General features: G+C 42.7%; 1 protein-coding gene across 3 annotated transcripts; it reads right to left on the bottom strand.

The window, feature by feature from the left end:
• Window positions 1–13: 13 nt before the first annotated feature.
• On the bottom strand, window positions 14–13812 carry cracr2aa (calcium release activated channel regulator 2Aa). 3 transcript variants are annotated; one of them, XM_076082271.1, is made up of 18 exons: window positions 13679–13812; window positions 10598–10979; window positions 9031–9142; window positions 8754–8943; window positions 7652–7798; window positions 7451–7541; window positions 7247–7342; window positions 6132–6319; window positions 5642–5713; window positions 5219–5264; window positions 4928–5016; window positions 4461–4818; window positions 4089–4221; window positions 3172–3253; window positions 2858–2972; window positions 2466–2567; window positions 2070–2146; window positions 14–1415 (listed from the first exon to the last, which is right to left on the bottom strand). In XM_076082271.1, exons 2-18 carry the CDS (start codon window positions 10802–10804, stop codon window positions 1328–1330), a joined length of 2193 nt encoding a protein of 730 aa, XP_075938386.1. In that variant the 5' UTR covers window positions 10805–10979; window positions 13679–13812; the 3' UTR covers window positions 14–1327. The 3 variants fall into 3 exon arrangements, with proteins under 3 accessions (XP_075938386.1, XP_075938388.1, XP_075938387.1); XM_076082273.1 differs by lacking the exon at window positions 13679–13812 and adding an exon at window positions 12923–13205; XM_076082272.1 differs by lacking the exon at window positions 13679–13812 and adding an exon at window positions 12981–13205.
• Window positions 13813–19501: the final 5689 nt, after the last annotated feature.

Below are 19501 nucleotides of genomic sequence, written 5' to 3'. Positions count from 1 at the left end.
CTTTACACACGACATTAACAATTATTTATTTATTAGTTTTTTTGTATTTACATGTTTGTTATATACATTAAAGTGATGTGCAAGACACTGGCAGTAGTGGAGCACTATTAGTGACCATAGTGCAATATTAAATGGTGAAATCAGAACTTTTTACCAAAGTCCGTTAATTATGAACCTTGCTGTAACATACAGATTACATAACTAGCTTAACAAGTTATAGTGACACCATTTACATAGAATACCTGGCACAGAGGCAGATTAAGGTGATAAACATCATTTTGTCTTTTTGGGGAAAAATAATGGTCTTTGTTATTTTCTAGACACACAACTGAGACGACCTCCCAACTAAATGAACCTTCAGCACCATTACAACAAAACTACAGATCAGTGAAAATATACAGAAGACAAAATAACACAAACGGCTGTAAATGCTAATATGACAGCCCTGCAACAAATGCTACATTTGAAGCTAATCATTTTCAGTTTTTCTGAAATACACCATGTATTTTGTATATTCATCAGACAAAACACAGAAGCGCATTACTTTGGTACTGTGGTGCACGGTGGTCATTTTTTTGTACTTGTTGTCCGCCATGTGAAGAAACTAAGACACCCGTTCCATATCCTGCAATGCCACATTACACTGCAACTAATCTCAGCCCTAAGAGTAAAATCAACACCTCTCTGACACACCAAAAGCTTCACCACGGTAGTGTTTACTGCAAAGGGTGTTTGATAAAGCTTTACATGTTACAGTGGTTTGTGTTTTTATGTCCATGTCATGTATTTGTAGAAGCTAAAACAGCTAAAAAAATACACATAACACTGATTGAATACTTAAATATATAGAGTAAAAAGCCCACATGTGAAAGATAAAAGGCCTCCGGAAGCTAAATAAATATTTGACACACACACACTCAGATTATACATTGTACATTTAAAAAAAGAAAAGGTCTTAGTTTGACTCAAAATGGGCTCAGTCTGATTTACATTTGTTCAGCTGATATATATATATATATATATATATTTTTCCCCCCCATGAACCTTTCTTACATTATTCTACTTCTCATTTTACTATATATTTTTTTCAAGCTGCAAACAACTTGGGTAAACATAGAGCGGACTGTTTAGAACAGTGCGTTAACATCTGTGACACATGACAACGTACATACAGCCCGTGGTGTTGGGTTCACCCAGAGTGCCACAAAGTGGAAGACTGTGAGAGAAACAGTTGTGCTGACGTTCAGAATAACGTGTCCTCATGTGGTCTTAGTAAAAGGGTAGTGCTACTGTGTGTGTGTGTGTGTGTGTGTCAGCTGTTTTACTGTCAGCAGCAGGATCTCTTCTTCTCTGAGGGGCCGCCGACCAGCTGGACCGTCTTCTCCTTCTGCCTGTCCTCTTGCTCTTTCAGAATTCTGAGGGACACAATGAGGCATAAACAAATGAACCAGTTCTGGGAGGACACGCAGCCGTGTGTCCAGCGTGCACACATTCGACTGCTACTGCATCCAACCTGCGCATGCTTCTGTTCTGCTCTGTATAGGCTCTCATAGTCGCAACACTCCCTGCTTATTTGTCATGTTGGTGTGAATTAAATAGTTTGAACATTGTCATGGACATTTGATTGTGCGCGATTGTACGCCAATGAAACTTCCGGAGCCAGCTGATAATAAAAAGTCCTTTGAACAAATAAAACATTTGTATCTCTGTGCTCTGCCTTATGTCAGTACAGAAATAACCCTTTGAAAGCTGTTCAACTGTATTTTCTGAATTAATTGTCCCCACAAAGGTGAAATTCTTTCCCACAGCACTGTACACATCAGACAGCAGTAAATACAACAGCACACAGAGAGGTGGTGGCTGGGTGTGTGTGTGTGATGTCCCGTTCTATTGTGGTTGCAATGGGTGCAATGGCCTTACTGTCTAGCTCTGCGAGGTTGGGTGCGGGGGAGCCCAATTATGCTGGCAGCAGTGTTGGCTATGCGTGCGAGTTTGGCCCGGTTACAAACACATAACAAGAAGCGTGTTAATCTTAAGTGCCGCACACAAAAGCCATTACTTTTGCTCACCTGGCTAAATGAATCATGGACTCCATCACACTGTGTCCCGTGCATGCGCTGCACTCATAGAAAGCCATCTGGCAGTCCTGGAAAAGTAGCGGACATGTTTCAACTTTTTGCACATTGATCAGGGTCAAAGGCAAATCTGTGCTAATAGTTGCAAAAGCACAATGAAAAAAAAAAAAGCTTGTGTAGCAATATTACCTCACCTTTTCAGTCACCATAGAAACTACATTACACATCAAAGACTAAAGGGTAAAAAACACTAGGATGAGATCGCTTCCTCATAAAACTCTATTCTGTAATCATGTTTCTTTCATTTACCATAACTCAAAACAAAATGCACCACTGGACACTGATTAGTCCTCTAGAACCTTGAGCTTAGCGGACAATACACCGACAGACCTTGGCTAGTCTTTCCCCCACTCCTTTCTGAACTTCTCTCTCGACCTCCTTGTCCGTTTTGTTTCCCAAGAGCATGATGGGGATGTCCTCGCCTGCGCCGTCCTGTGAAAGAAGAGAATACAGATCTTAAAAGAGCCCCTTGCAGTTAAAAGACTAGGCCACCAGCTTCCCTGTTGCTATTGGCTCCCCAGCGGGAAACCAGCCAGGTGTATGGACGCATCGCTGGAAACAAATTCTGCAGCTGACCTTCATTTGCCTTATATACATCTTCTACATCACAAAACTGTAAAATATATTCTCAACACATACCCACTCTTACACAAAATAAAAGCAAAACATTGGTTCTGCTCGTGGTATTTCTGTGAAGCACAGGGTGGCTGTTAGCGTCTTACTTTCACACTTGTCAGCCACTGTCTGACGGCTGTGAAGCTCTGCACGGTTGTGATGTCATACATCACAACCACACCGTCAGCCTTGCGAAAGAATTGTTTGGTGATGCTCCGATACCTGCAGGAGGAGAGGGAGGGGGGGGGGGGGGAGACCAGAAGATGAAGTGTTTGGCTTCTGCTCCAAAAATCCCTGAAAACTCTCTTTTGGCTTCAGCTGCTCTTGTACAACTTGTGAAAATACAGGAACAATGCTTACAGATGAGATCTGAGGTGGATTGCAGTACATAGACTCTTTTCCAATGTGTGCATGTCTTTACCTCTCCTGCCCGGCTGTATCCCACAACTGCAGTGCCACCTGGCTATTGTCCACAGCTATTGTCTTCACACTGTAATCTATACCTGCACACACACAGACAAGAAAGTTGTTTAGTCAGCACATTGTTTTAATATTGTTTACTGTATACTGTTCCAACAACACTAGACAAATGATTGTGCACGTGCGTGCCAATATGCAAATCTATACATTGACCTGAGAATGCATGTGATTGTTGCCAATAAAGTAAAACTATTTAAACATGATTATTGTTTATACTGAGAAAATAACGTGTGGCTCAATGGAGCTGAAGAACTAAAACTGGACATTTTTATATGGAAAAACTTCCAAACTTAACTTACTTATTAAAAAAAAGAAAAAGGTATTTTAAAGGCTTAACATGAGCACCTTGACTGAAGCCTTAGAGCACCTTTATTTCTTCTAAGCTTTAAAGAATGAACTTTGAAGATATTCTTCACAGGCCGATCCGTGCCCGAAAACCAAATATCTTACACCGATACATCTTTGAAGACCAAATTGGCCTTAAGAGAGAGAAAGTCTCGCCTCATTTCATTACATTCTAGACAGGGGACAATATAGGTGAAGTCAGCTGGTTAGCCATCCCCCCCCCCCCCCCCCCCCCCCCCCCCCGAGACCCTGCACAGGACAGTATATCATAGACAGACTTATCAGAATGTTTAGCACAATGATTAGCCACAGCACAAGGCTATGTACAGTCCTATAGCCTGTGCTTCCACTGCTGACACAGCTGTTCTCAGTCTAACTGAGAAAAAAATACATATTTTTTCTCCAGTGCCACATCCAAGTGCTTTGTAAGCAATCACATACAGAGCCTGAAGTCAACGGGGCTGAGTGTTCTGTTGCATTTTCTCGCTAGAATCAACACTATACATTACGTACCCACAGTGGCAGAGGTGCCAGGGTGGAAGCAGTCGTCGCAAAATCGCCGAAGGAGGGACGTCTTCCCTACGCTGGAGTTCCCCACCAGGACGATCTTGAAGAGGCGGTCGGGCGTAGAGGGACCACCTTCCTCCTGAAGAAACAGGACGCATTACGAAGGCGATGGGTTCTCGCTTTAAGCAGTTAGTTACGCGGCTGACTCCTCTTTGTGTGAGGGAGGCTACAGCAGGGCCGTACTGTACATAATGATACTTTAGAAAATGAAATTGAACATGTCTCCTCCCTATATCGACCACCTAGCTTGGAATAAGCGAGCCTTTTGCCATTAAAATAACTCGTGTTAACTTTTACAGTGATTTCATTCTTGCTTACATTCAGGCTGGTCTCCTTGCCAACGGGCTGACCCCTCGGAGATGAGGGGGTTGCACTTTCCTCCACGTCTTCCTTCGACTCTTGCTGCTGGGCAGAGGACGCGCTAGGGTAAATAACGCTCATCACCAAGTCTATATGCTCCTCACTGTCTGAGGCTTCCTCTTCCTCTTCCTCACTACACTCCTGAAGCCGGGTTGGGGGCTGACCGTCATTGTGGAGCAGGTGTGGGAGGTGGTCCTCCTCGATGGAGATGATCCTCTGGAGGTGCCCTCTTGCGTTCGCTGTGTAAGAGGACTGGCACGACCCATAGGTGAGGTTGTGCCTCACAGAGCCGGCGGTGAGCTCCTCCTCTTCCTCACTGCAGACGGAAAGTGACATTACGGGACACACGACAACAGTGCTAATTGAAACAACACTGTATGATGACAGCAGAACATGCACTGTACAAACTGTGGCTGATGCTTTACCCTTTGAAGGCATTTGTTTTTGTGTGTTTCAGAACATTGATGGAAGGCCTCTGCTTCAAACTTGGTGTTTTCGTAGAATTCTTTGGATTCTGCAGAAATAAAAGTTTTGACTTTAACTCCAGCATGAGATTCAGGATTCAATCACAATTGTGGGATGGCTATTCTGGGCTCTTGTTAACACTTGCATCTTTCTGTTATTCCTATAGTCTTTAAAAAGAGGGCATATGAAGTGCGGACAGCGGAACTTTAAGTAATACAGTGTATTATTCCGCTATAATAAACGGCACATACCTGGAAGCATATGTCTTTTTCATCCCGTAAATGTTTGTTCATTTCCCTGGAGAGAACAAAGACATACAGATATTAAAGAGAGAGGGCGAACCTTTTCATTAAATTTAACTTTTACACAATTTTTGGAACTGTTTAACTGGCCACTATCAATTTGAATGCCTGGCCTTGTTTGATAGGCTGTTTTCTGGTGAACAATAAACTAGCCATGGTGGCTCTGGAGCATCCTGCTCTCCCCGGGTATGTAGGAAAAGGTATTTCCTTGGCTAAACACGATATGTCCGGTAAGTAAAGATCAGCAGGCATTAGCTTGAAGCCCTGGACCAGTAGTTTCAAATCACAAGATAAATATCCGTGTCATGTCTCTGTACTGCGTTTTGTTTCGTCTTAAGTGGGGCCAGTACAGCTGCACATCTGGATCCAAACCTCAAGAGGCCCAGTTGTTTGAGGAGGCCCGCTCGCTCTCGCTGCAGTCCCTCAGTCAGTCTGTATATTTCACTGTGTTGAACAACAAAGCATGTTTTATTACAAACACTCTGTGACCAGCCACAGTATGCACTTAAAACACTTTATTCAAAACTAGTGAGGAAATATGAACCGGAGCAAATTCTCATCAAGATAAGGTATCACAGCATTTGAAACAAACAGTAAGATATTGTCTTTTATAATGTAATGTAGATGCGCAGTATATAAAAATAATTGTAGGTTAGAGCACTGTTAGCATTACCATGTATATGATCTTAATCATCTTTCATTGACAGGATAAATTGTGTATAAGGTATTTATCACTTTGGTTCGTAGCAAAAACATGTGATCGCATCCTGACCAATCAGCAAGCAATAAGAACCCGAGAGGCCAACCAATCAGTGCAGGAGTTATAATGAAGCTCGAGTTAGAAGGAAAAGTTGCAACTCACATCTCCTTGTCCTCATGAAGCCGCGTGGACTGCTCCTGCAGCACATTCAGCTGGTCCTGCGCCAAGACCAGCTCTTGGCTGGTGTGGTCCAGCTCCAGTGCCAACTCGTCATTCTTGTGCTTCAGCTTCACGTTCTCCACCTTGGTCACATGTTGCTCACTTTGAAGCTCCTGGCACTCAAGCTCCGACTGGAGGCAAAAAGGATCGCGTCCATTACTTGTAGCAGTACTGACCTTTAACTTAATACTATTCAATCCTCTCTGATCACACCCACACACATACAATCCGTAGCACTATGTGAAGGAAGATCACAAAAGTCTGACATTAGCGACCCCTAGTTGTACACACACACAATCGACTCCAACCATTGTGCTCTCAGCTCTAGAGATGCATGGCTGTTAAATGTACAGTGACCTCTTTAACGCACAGTCATAAGGTGAACGTACGGAGACGGCATGATGTGAAGACATAATACCTTCAAACAGCTGACCGCAAATATTGTATTTTCACTCTACTACATTTCTCTGGCAACACTAGTTACTAGACATTTTTGACTGTTTAGATTAATATAAAAAAATATAAATCAACTAATAAATTGTAATGTTTTATCATGGATCAAGCTACCCGCCAGTATATAAAGTAGTCCCTTAACTCCACCTTTAACAGCAGCAACATTAGTGACGATTAAATATGAAAGCATCAGTCTCAGTCCACACCATCCCGCTTCTACACATCAAGTAAAGACGGCACCGCCTAACAAGCAGGATCAGAGTCTGAGAAATAAACCTACTCGTGCATGTTAAGTACTCGACAAATTGTATAGTTTTTATTGTTCGTTGTTTGAACATGAGAAACTGTATGTGTAGGTTACTGTAGAGATCTATGACGGTGTAATGATAGTTCAATAGGTGTGTTTACGGCACAGTGGTACTAAATCGCTTTATTAGCTGACTTACAGCATTCTGTTATCTGTCGTCTTGTTTAATGCGTTTCACGTGTGTGGCTGCTCTGACAGCTGAATTTCCCTATGGGATAACTGTGTGTGTGTGTAAAGAGTTTCTCATGGAGAGCGAATACCGCAGTGCACTCTCTGAGTAATCCTCTCTCGTACTCACCCGTCTCTGTTTCTGAAAGAGCTGCTCCAGCTCTTTCTCCTTACCAGACAGCTGCAGCTCCATGTCCTGACTGCGAGACAGAAAGCGCTCATAGTCCTTAAGTGCAGGGATAAAAGAGGGAGGCGGGAGGACAGAGTGCAAGTGTGATGAAGAAGAGGCAGATGTACGGTATTTGATATATTTAGCAACAAGGTAGGTTTGTACCTGCAGCACAATCCTGTCTTTTTCAGTTTTTATTTGTTGCTCCATTTCCTCATAAAGGCGCTGGATCTCATCGTCGTGTGTTGCTGCTTTCCTGTATGGATACAATTCAGATGCGATAATGTGCCGTACAGTGTGTACCTCCGCCTAGACTGCCTAGAACGACACACTTGAAGTCAAACCGTAGTTTTGAATGACCCTGACCTCTTGAGAGCGCTCTCCATGTCCCTCTTCTCCTGGTTGGCCTCTATGATCTGGGATGTCACTCTGGCCAGGAAGTCCTCAAAATTGGATAAAAGGTGGGGTTCATCTCGGCTCAGCTGGGCCCACAAACTGCGCACTTCAGCGCGACTGAGGGGACAGAATGCAGAAGCAGGAGTCAACGAGAAATTCGCTTTTTTTCTTCTTTCTTTTTTTTTAGAAGACAAACTGAAAAATTCAAGCACAGCAACAGTCCAACACATAAACGTACACAGAGGCAGCAGCTCAGGTACCAGATCCTTGTGGTTTCTCAAAGAACATGACGTTCTTTGTCTTGAAACATCTGTTTATTATTACAGCAAAAAGCTTCAGTCATAACTGCTTGTCTGCTGCATACTGTGCCAGTACAGTAAGCTATGATAAGGTAGGGCAAGTCAAACAAATCCCTGTACCTAAGTACCTAAAAGTCTTGTCGACATCGATATCAGTTAGTGCTGCACAAACTGATCTGAACATCTAAAATGTCAGCTGGAGCTAACCGGGTAGGAGGCGGAAGCCAACAGGATGTGTAAATCTGGCATCCACCTCCACCACTGTTTACTTTTGAGTCATGGTTGTTTGTTAAAGGTGAGTCTAGGCATGCGTTTCATAAGATCCTGTCATTATCCACTACATCAATGTCTAAACAGACCTCAAGGAGAGTTACTAATGCCCATTGAATACTGTATGAAATACTAATGCAGAGAGAGTTGACGTTAATGGTTCAGATTAAGATTGCGAAGGCTTTTTGAGTGTGAAGCTTCCTCACAAATCCGGATGTTTTAATACACAATGTCTACGTTTCAAACACGATACTATCAAACACACGTGAATACTCGAGCAGTCCCGCTCTAATACAGAGAAGGCAGAGCACAGATTGCTCAGAGAGGGAGCACAGGAACAGCTTGGCTTGCGAGTGGAAACTTACAACTCTTGTTTAGTTTGCACAGCTGATTACGGTCTCAGGCTAGGTCACCTAAAATAAGGTGTAGCCTCAAATCAGACGTCAACAAAGTGTGCAAAGAGATATGACGTGGAGCTAACACCACGTGCATGCGGTACTCACTCTTCAAAGACACTGTTGGCTCCCAGGCTCTCCATAAGCATGCAGAAGTGTTTCTCCTCTTCCTCCTCATTTCCTCTGGCCATGCTCTCCTCCCACCGGCTCTGGTACAGGACCTCTGCTGGGCTCTTACAGGAGTTATTCTCCCCCATGCCTTCCGCTACAGAAATCTTCCGACCGAATAAGAACTCACCTAGAAACAATCAAGACGTTCAGCGCACGATCGAAACATCAGACGACACCTGCCGGTGATAGCGGCGGTGTTTTTAAGTAGACTTACTGAAGCCGGAGGAGAACTCGTCCAGCGTCAGGTATCCATTGCCGTCGGAATCGAGGGTAACAAACACGTTTTCCAACTCCTCCGCGCTGAGAGGGAGCTCGGCACTCAGCCTCTATTTAAAAAGACACAAAACACAGCTGATATTGGAAAGAACAAAGCCTCGAGGACCTTAACGATACTGCAGCTATAACAACTACTGCTTGAGACTTATAAGGACTGTCATCAGCCCAGCGGCTATCATGTGCAACGGAACAGTTGGCGGTTCTTTCCCCCGTTATTTTCATAATTAGACTTAAGTAGCCGAAATAACACAGGATTCCAGTTATATTCCAAATAGCCTCTTCCTCATTGTTATTCTAACCAGTACATGTTTAATGGACATCATCTTCAGCAACACACAGTCAAACACCTCGACACCTGGGATCTTCCCAGTGCAGCTACAGCCTTAATAATGATTGACCACTGTGCAGCTCCACAGGAGCAGGTGTTGGCTCAAGTGAGACTGGCAAAAGTCTTTCAACAGAAGACTTTAAGTAGAGATGCTAGTTGAGAGGGAAGGAGAGACAGATGCTCTGTAAACCTCCCTTCTGACCATGACAGTATCCGCTGGATCATTAACAAGAAAAGCCAACACAGCCACACCTCTGTAAGCAGCTTTTACGCCGTGTTTACACTGCTGCGAAATGTTGACCGAGGCATCCCATACAATCCAGGGGAGGGATCCACAGTATCAGCTGTTCCTGTAAAGTGTGTTATCGGGGCAGAACATATCCCTGATGTCAGCAAACAGTAGAATTGTAAAAGCTAGCGTGCTGGTGGTCGCAGTGTGAAACGTACATTTAAGCTGGGAAAATCTAGTGACTAAAAAAATAAATAAACGCTGTGTCAAGAGTGCACACAACCGTAAGCAGTGCCACTCATTCAGCTCGTGAAATCATAACAGTAACAAGCGCTGCTTTTAAGTACATATTGTACTCTTCAGTACAGACGGTCATATAAATAGAAGAGAAGGAGGACCGGACCGCTGTCTAATTCCCAAATCCATTATCATAAACACCAGATCAAAGCTTCCCCTCTCTGTATTTATGCCGCCTACAAGTGCTTCATCAAAGCATCAGCCGTGGCGGGGATGAATATCAGAGGGGCGAGTGAAATCTGCACAATAATGTGAGTGGAGTAGTTGCATGACAAAGCTTTCCGCGTGGCTCTCTGTGTCTCAGCCTCTTTTGAATGAGGTGCACATGTCCTGTTCAGCATCATTAATGAGTGCACACACCATCCCTGCGCGTCACGCTGATTCTGGATGAATAAGAGGTTGTTATCTCTAAAAATGCCCAATGTGGATGCAAAGAAAATTGGTCCTAAAACTGCGCTGATACTTTGTCGTTTAGGTGCCCCCCCCCCACACACAAGTAATTTAAAGTTTGTAACAATGTGTTTCTGTCCGTAAGACCCTAAATGTCATCCAAGCAAACGTTACACCGTTGAAGTTTGAATTACTTTCATGCAAACAAAGAAATTTATTAAAGTTCAGTCACGGCAGTCCCACTTGTGTCAGCAACCTCACCTGCATGTCCCGTTGGGTGATGAAGCCCTTGTTCTCGATGTCACACATCTGGAAGAACTCCCGGGTTTTCTCCACGATAGTGTTCTGTCCCACATCCCCGTTCTCACACCTGCCCACCTCCTCGCTGCCTCCTCGCCTTCGCCGCGCTGTCCGGGTCGTGGTGGTGGTGGTGGTGTTGGTGGCGCAAGGAGCAGTAAAAGCTGCCATGGTGTTTGAGAGTCCCTTTTATCCGCGTCCTTCGCATGAGCCGAGAACAGACAAGACGCGTGGAGGACAGAGAACCTGGAGAAGTCGAGCTTCAGGCTGCTCCACATCAGAGACTCTCACCAATGTCACAGATTGTCATCTCTTAGCAACCGCCTCTTTAATTAGCCGATGAAGCCTATAGGAGAGAGACAGAAGGAGAGGCTTCAGTTTGAATAAGTACGGCTCCTTGCCCGATAGAAATAGATTTTTAAAAAAAATGTATGTGCTGCATCAAAAACGTGTTCTTGAACAAAATGTAAAGTCTATAAGAGGTAGATGTATCATCCTCGTTTCCAGGATATAAATAACAGCTGCATTAAAGGAACAGACTCGAGAGATCTGATTACAACATTTGTTTCTAAGAGGAGCACCTTGATTTAGTTTTTTTAATTAGCTACGCTGTTAATTATTCATTCACATAAAAAACGGCCAGTGAGCGTCTTTATGCAATACTCTTTGTGCTCTTTTTGCCATCTCTCACACACACATTATCAGTGTGATTTACATTTGCATTGTCAAACACGTGGCCACTCACAGGGCTCTGTACACCGAAAAACAACTGCTGCTCTTCTCCTTCACTTCAGGGACGATGGCCCTGGCTGAGACTAATGTCATCTGACAAGTAAAGCCCAAAAAACTGAGAAGAAAGTTGTGGTTGTGACGAGGAGGGTCTCGTCTGCCCGGAAATATTGACTGATAACTCAAGTTAGTGGTTTGGTTTGGTGGGGACGACCGTTCTCTGTGCACTGGTCTGGAAGACTGCCTTCCCGGAGGCTGTTGTGCACTATGAGTCGGCCCAGTCGATTAATGACTGTGTGTGTGTGTGTGTGTGTGTGTGTGTGTGTGTGTGTGTAGACATGTGGGACTGGTATAAGTAAAACAGACATAGGCAGGTAGAACGGAGGGGAATGCAGGGTCAGAGACATAATACACACACAAACCGTATAACTATAGCACTGGCACACACATAATCTATATCTTCTGCTCATAATGTTCACTGAAGCATGAATCTGAAATTTATTCCATTTTTCGTATCTACTATTTATATGAATATATACAGGACCCCCCCCCCCCCCAATAATAAAATAACCATTCAAAAATATATTTGTGTAGAAAACATTTGGTTTTCAGAGAGGTACTTGAAGATGAGTGTACAAACATTGTTTTCGTCTCAACATTTCTATAATCTACTTGCTATTAATGAATACGGCATGCTTGCAAGTTTGAGCCAAAACATTATGCAACATCTTTGCAGGCGTAACAGCCCTCACGAGGAAAGTCATCAACCCACAACGAGCAACCGGCACAGCGTCAGCGTGAGAGAGGAAATAAGAAAGGGAAGTTAGGTGAACTGCTGTTTGGAAAGAGTGATGTGGTGTTTTTGGCACATGATAATGCATAATATTGTCTTATCTTTACAGAGTAGGTTTATTGCTCCTTTGTTCAAGCTGTGTAAGTGCGTTGAGGCCGGTGGCTACAGTATTTGTCGTTTTCCAAAGGCCCTACGTTTAAATGATGGAGCTTCCTGCTTTGCATACAGTTGTCTTATCTTGTTTTAGGGTTTGACATGGAACAGCTGTCAGCTATCTGAGCGACAGCAAAACAAGTCCAGACAGAAACTAAGACTCTGTTTAATGAAACACAAATGAACTAAAAAGCAGAAACATCGACGGACAAGTCCATCAGTTTAATATTAATGCTCAGGCTGACAGATGGTTGTCAATATGTGACTATTCTACAGGATAGATTCAGTGTCTTCAACACACACGAGTGTCTCTCGTCAAAGGTGACACAGTGCTCATCGGCTGCATGTTAAGCAGACACTGACATGGTGCTCAGAGACAGTTTGTGGTCTATAGTCGTGACCTCAACGGGTCTCTGCAAAACACACGTAAAGGACTTTTAAAAAAGTCTGGTCGCCATTAACATTAATGCTATGATTTAAAAAGCCACAATCAACAATGTCAACCGTCTAAAAATAAGGCTGGTCAATATATCTAAACATATAGATGCATATATAAATATAAATGAGATTAGATTGAGAAAGAAGCACAGTGTTGCATGCTGCTCGGTTCTCACCTTGTCTTTTTGTTTTAAATGAGATGAAGCTGCTGTGACACCTGTCCCTTGAACCTACCTCATGATTTGTGATCGTGCCTTTTTCCCGGTTTTCACAGCAATAACATATTGTGAAGTAAATTATCCAGCACGGTTCAACAAATCTGGTCAGGGATGGCTTCTTTTTTTTTTTTAACGTAGGCTACTGAGGATTATCCAAATATTTGTCCGACATGCTGCAGGAATTTCAAGTGACTTCGAGTCGCCTACTTCCTGGAGAGAGTTCACGACCATTTCCACTTGAAACAACAATCACACCAGCGTCATCTGCAGCTACCGGAGGGGAGGGGAGGGGAGGGAGGGAGGGGGGGGGGGGGCGTTTTGCGATACTGAATTCCTTACACCTGTCAAGTACTTCTTAATTGTTGCATCGGAAATGTCATTAAAAAAAAGATGCCAACAACCGCGTGCAATATGTAAACATGATGCAGTAGAAGGGAGTAGCTCCAGTTTCACGTAACACGTGTAATAAGGTAAAACGTCCACTTCCTTCCCTGTATTGACACTTTCTTTTACTGTGAAACTTCCTGTGACAGATAAAGCCTCATTGAAACTGTAGTAAGTAAACATTTTAGATAAACTAAGCTCAGAAGGACCTTCCTTTAACATTAGTATTTGATAACGTAATGGCTAACAACAGTCGTAACCTTTAGTCCGGTTTAGTGCTACTGAAGGCTCGTGAGCGGCTGTTGGGGAACAAAAGTGAACTTTACGTACCGGTGAGTGAAAAGTCAAATTCAAGTCGGAGGAATTCATTGACTTGGTTTGTGTCAACCTCATCCGCGCTTAGTTGCCCTCGCTGTTTACAAGGCAACCTGTGGAGTGCAGGAATTTGACGGAGCACCGACGAGGTAAACCCGGGGGGGGGGGGGGAGGGGCTTCAACGAAGTCATCGGTGGTAACCACAGCAACCATTTACCAGGAAGTCCTTTCTTTTCTTGTCAGAATTCACATGTTAAAAATGGAAAACAAAACAAAACTTTGTTTCTTTTATAGAGATTTGGACACAAGCTTGTTCTGATAACACATTCTTTGTGAGAGCGCAGTAACATTTTATGTGACATTGTTTCATTCTTTTCTCAATTAAACACACAGGTGACATGTAAGACTTTCATTTGTTCTGTTTATTGAGTAAAACATGTTGCACATCTTCCGTGATCTTTATCTTTGTTAGTAACACATCAGGAAGTACCGGAACAAATTTCAGCATAAAGCCTATAGAGATTAAGTTCTCCCAGTATAAGAACACAGCATGCCGTCATGTGGATAGAGCTCGTGTTGACCTTGGTGGTCAAAGAGAAACAGATTTTTGCCTGAAATGAAATCACATAAAGGATCCACGGCATTGAGTGGATGAGCCGACTGCACTCTGGTTTTGTACTATACTGTACACTACATATTGTACACTGACATCATGCAGGACAGTTACTTGGAGTATTCTGAATACAGGCTACAAACAAGCTGAACCGGATGAACAGGAAGCAAAAATCCAACTATAAGCCCTGTGATACCGAACAAAAACAAGCAGGGAACAGTTTAAGACCATATATGCAACACATGTTTAATCACCATAAAGGCTGCTTCCAGCTTTGGTGGAAGTATTTAGATCCTTAAATTATGTAAAGTAACAATTCATTTTTTTTAAATAATTAACACCTTTTAGTTCTTCACCATGAAAAGTCTAAATATCTGTTGCAAAAATGGTCTAATATCGCGCTATTGTTATATCATGCACCGTTTATCATGATACTAAATATGTTTGTAAATGTGTAAGCATCATTTTAACGCTGTAGCTGGTTGAGGTGGAGTTTATCAGAACTATTTAACATAATGTTGGGACATTTCTTCTTCTTGCATCACATCTAGGAGCCTGTCTTTGTGAGGTTGTGTCCTGATCCTTTCTCTGTGCAGTAACTTTACACAGCTGGTTTATTGAATGAGCACACCTCATTCTATAAACCAGCTGTGTAAAGTTACTTGTTAGTTCAGTTAGCTTGACAGTGCAAAGTAATAACATCCACCAGTTGCTGTTTTAATGGCTTAGTCTCATGTTGTTGCACTTTATGATCTGATATCTAAATCATTTTATGTCAATAAAAAATATGTAAATCTAGAATATTGTGTTTTGATTGAGTGAGGAAAGTAATCACGGAAAAAGTGAAGTTACCCTCGGAAAGGCACATTAATCCTGATGCAGTCAATGTATTCGATGGAAACATGTAAATATTGTAGTATTTTGTTTAACATCTGTATAAACACATGCAGTTACCAGCCAAGGAAAACCCCATCTCTGTAACCAGTGTGAAAAATACAGGAAGTCTCGGGGGGTCCGAGACCACTTGATTGACACCTTTGGGCCGTGATCTCCCATTTGAGCAGTTCTATAACACAAGTTCACAGTCCTGGACAAGAGGGAAAAGGAAACATGAGCATTTTTTTATGACATAGCATTTATATTTCTATGACACTGTACAGGCGGTACACAATAATTAAATCTATAAATCTATTCCCACATCAAGCACATGTTAACATGACCTAATGTTTTGTTTAGTTTGATAATGTTAGTAGTATAACAGATTAGAATGCAGAGTGCTCAGTCTGTGTTCAAATACAATGTGTAGGCTACTAGAGGGCAGAAAACATCAGAACAAGGTTACCAGATAACACTGGTTTATACATTTGCTTTGGCCTCCATGGCCTCTTTACACCTTCAGACACAGAGCAATATAACGTTCATTTGGAGTCATGTTTCTGACCACTCAACAGGTCTGTAGCATGCTGAAATACAATGAGATGAACATATGTAACATGCAATACCGAGCTGTAGTAAACATGACAATATATCCTATCGTATCAGTAATCATATCAGTAAAGTCCCAATAGAAGCGCAGTGTGGAGTGTGAAATTGTTTGTATGAGATGCAAGCAGCAACAACACAGGCCAAGCATTCAGCCTGTTCTGAAGAGGCACGCTTTGAACATACACTGCGCTGGTAATAGATATAGTGTGCAGTAAATTGTTGTGCAGTTGTAATACCAATGACTGTCAGATGAGGGCAATAAAGGGCCGTTTATGAATTCATTCAAATTTAATGAATAGCATTTCCACTTTTTCCCCCCCACTATAAACCAGGAAACTCATGTTTAATCAGCTACTTTTGGAAAAGTCAATATTATACTTATAGAACTTCCAACATGCTGCACCAGGTTTTATGCTGTCCATCTGGACGGATATAGTCTAATAAATGGCACGGATGAGCCTGGACCTTGTCTTGTAACAATTGGGTTGAATATACAGGGGGAACGGTCTTATAATGTCCCATAAAAATTGCGTCTGCTCCATTGCACAGCAGCCAAGCAGGTGTAAAAACTCTCCCAGGCCACAGGCAGGCAGGTCTGCTGCAGTTTCCCTCTTCCTGGACTAAAAACTACATGGATGTTCCACAGTGTGTGGCGGCGATGAGGACCCTTGAGCTTCGACTGTCTCCTTGTCAAGTTGTTTTGTAAAGGCTGATTTGTAGCAAACAGATGTGTGCGAGGCGACGCTCCAGCTGAGATTTCGGAGCCAGATGTGTTTACACTTTGAGACACTGAGTAATGGTCTTCGGAAAAACACTCATTTCTTCTAAAGCAGACAGCAGCAAGAAAATTGTTGCGATAATTCTCTTTTTGATCCCACTGATTTTAAATTCTATATTCAGGGATTGTGATATTTTTCGCGGCACAGTCGGTACAGTATCGAGTAGAGTAGCAAGGAAGAGAGGAAGGGAGAGACATACTGTACCGAGCAGGGTCACCACACTGCTCTGGTTGAAGGCCTTGGAAGGACTGACATCACACTTGGAGAGTTTCGTTCTGCTCTGCATTACAGAGTACGGTACGGTGTGGTTGGGGGCTTGAAGTCATCTGTGGCGCTGCTTCAGACGTCTTTCAGTGCCCTTGGGATCACGCTATGTGGCTGGGATCAGAGATATTCCAGTGCCTGGGGATGTGGACGGTTCATCCACCCAAAGCCATGGCCTTTTCTGAATCATCGTGTGTCTTTGTGGCTATGGGTTCGGGTTTTGGTTGTCCGTACAGCGGTACTCTTTCGTGCTCTCAGTCTCGGATTTTGTGCCAAGGTAAACTAAGGAACTGGAATGAAAATCTTTATGAGGAGTTGCTAAATCTTTTGTCATTGCACCTCGGCATTCTGGGTAAACAATTAAAAACTTTCATGTAAGTCAGACCTACTTCGAAGGGTTGTTGTCACCGACAAGGTCTCAAAATGTAGGTCATTTCCGACAGCTATGACACAGTGTGTTTTCTCTTATCTTCAACTCGAGGTTCCCAATTGGCTATATTTACTTTACTGCCCCTTTTCTTAAGGTTCACCGACAGTTGTTCTGTCGCAGCCTCAGGACGACTTTAGCCTAAATGCATAAGGTTTTTGCATATAACCTATTTTTTGTACCAATAAGTGATTTGAATATGAACTTTAACAAAACTAACCTAATAAGTTTTTCCATCTATAATTTCCTTTAATGGGATCCTCCACTGGGGTTTCAGTTTCTCATCACAACCTTTAGGTGGCACTCAAAAGTAGGTTAATGCTGGGGAAAAGCCCAGCTCAGCACCTGTGGACTTCATTTGCAGCCAAAGCGCTCACACTAATGAGCTCTGGATATGGAGATGGAGCGTGTCGTGGTTAATTTATCGCTGCTAAGTGCTGGAAATGATTTTATGAATGGATAGTCCAAGTTCTTCCCTTCTATTATCCGCACACATTTCTGCAAGAGAAGCAATAGACTGTGATGTATTGTTCATAAAAAGCAATTATTTTCAGACAGAAAAGCAAACGCTTCCTGCAGTGGTTTACTGGCAGAGTAAATATGAAATGGAAAATTTGCCTTTTTAGATTTGGTTTTTTTGGTGTTGTCTGCGAGCTATGGGTAATTTGCTGGTACAGCGAAATACCACAAGTGGCACTTCTGTCACAAACAACTCCGTCTCCCTCTTTCCGCTGCTATGTCTAAGTCTTTTTACAGTGCAGCGATGAAAGATCTGACCAATAGGACTTATTTTCCGAGGATGTGGTGATGGTTGGCACGCTCTCTTGTGGCAACCTGGCCCCCTGACTGTTGCCGAGTTGGAAGCATGTTAGTCTGCCTAACATGCAAAGCAAGCATGCTGTTGCAACCGCTTCTTATCACACAACGTCTTATTGTGTAAGTATCACGCGCTCCATTTACAGGATGGCTGCTGATACACTGAGGGCCGGATGTTTAGCCTGGGGTGTGACACCATGGAAAGCTGCCATTCTTGCGTCACACATCCATCCCAGTTGGCCTTTGTGGATTATATTGTGATGAATACAATAGATTAGAGAAGCTGTTATGGTCACCAGCGTTGCACATCTGCACACTGCCCTACTATACATGTGCATCAGGGATTTCCATTCCCTCTTGAAACTGGATTCATGCCATTAGACATGATTGCATGTAAGTATCACTTGCTGTAGTCCCCCCCAAGGGACTATGGGAACATGTGTTTCCCATTGTTTCATAGGTTTCCTCATGTGTTCACACTGACCACACTGACTTTCCCGTTTACTCACTGCGCTTGTGTACCTTGAAAGACTCTTCTAATCGTCTTCGCAATTTGCCTTCAGATTATCTCACCTGGAGGAGCTACACCAGTGAAGCAATAAAGTAAATAAGTGTTAAGTAACTGTGTAGCTGGAGTGGTTATTTAACTCCCTTCAAATATTTAAAGGTATAGTTTGACATTTTGGTAAAACACACTTGAGAGAGTTGCATAAAGACTGGAAGAAGGAGGGAAACAGCCAGCCACTTCGGTGTTTGTGCAGATTAAATAAATAAGATATGCAGCAATCTTAACAGCATGTTAATTGCTCAGATATTGAGGCGCTGTAGGCACATTTTAAATAAAAACAGCTAGCTGTTTCAAGTCTTTATGCTTAGCGAAGCTAAGCTAATCACCTGCAAGCAAAGCTTCATATTTAGTGTACACATATGTGGCAACTATCCTCTCATTAAACTGCAAATGCATCCACAATATTCCTTTTATTCTCATATTCAAACTACACTGCACACTGAAACTTATAAACTAAAGCTATAAGCTAAATGATAGAAATGTACAATGATGAAACACATCAATGCTGGTGTTAATATTGAAATTGCCTACCAAATGTATACAAATCTGCATTCCATGGTTAAAAATGGCTCAAAACTCCATGTTTTAAATCAGCCCTAATCTTGCAATGCAAATTCTGAGATGAAGTCCACCGGGGACTAATATACGTCACGAAAAAAAAAAAAAAAAGATGAACGTCCTCTGATCAGACCCCCCTCCTCGCCTCTCCCCACAGCATCTATGGTTTTGACTTTTTCAGTAACCACTGTGTACTACAATAACAACACAATACGTTCTCTCCTTTCTGTGAACTTGACATTTAGCCACTAGCACTAGCACGTTACAAAATCTGGTGAATCTGTGTTAATGACTGCTTTGTTAAGCTGAGATATGAGCGTGTGAATAA

The sequence above is a fragment of the Anarhichas minor genome, unplaced genomic scaffold (assembly GCF_050575085.1).
Source record: "Anarhichas minor isolate MPS153535 unplaced genomic scaffold, ASM5057508v1 ptg000090l, whole genome shotgun sequence".
In the NCBI taxonomy this organism is placed as follows: domain Eukaryota; kingdom Metazoa; phylum Chordata; class Actinopteri; order Perciformes; family Anarhichadidae; genus Anarhichas; species Anarhichas minor.
Note: the sequence above shows the minus strand (reverse complement) of the source record. Positions and strands in the feature narration are given on the sequence as shown.

What these genes read in the sequence shown, in the direction of transcription:
- cracr2aa (XM_076082271.1), bottom strand. Translation starts at nt 10,804, where the DNA reads ATGGCAGCTTTTACTGCTCCTTGCGCCACCAACACCACCACCACCACC. An exon ending in TCACCCAACGGGACATGCAG is followed by an intron (nt 9,143 to 10,597) that starts GTGAGGTTGCTG and finishes CTTTTTAAATAG; the next exon opens with AGGCTGAGTGCCGAGCTCCC. An exon ending in AAACAACTGGGCCTCTTGAG is followed by an intron (nt 5,265 to 5,641) that starts GTTTGGATCCAG and finishes TGTTCTCTCCAG; the next exon opens with GGAAATGAACAAACATTTAC.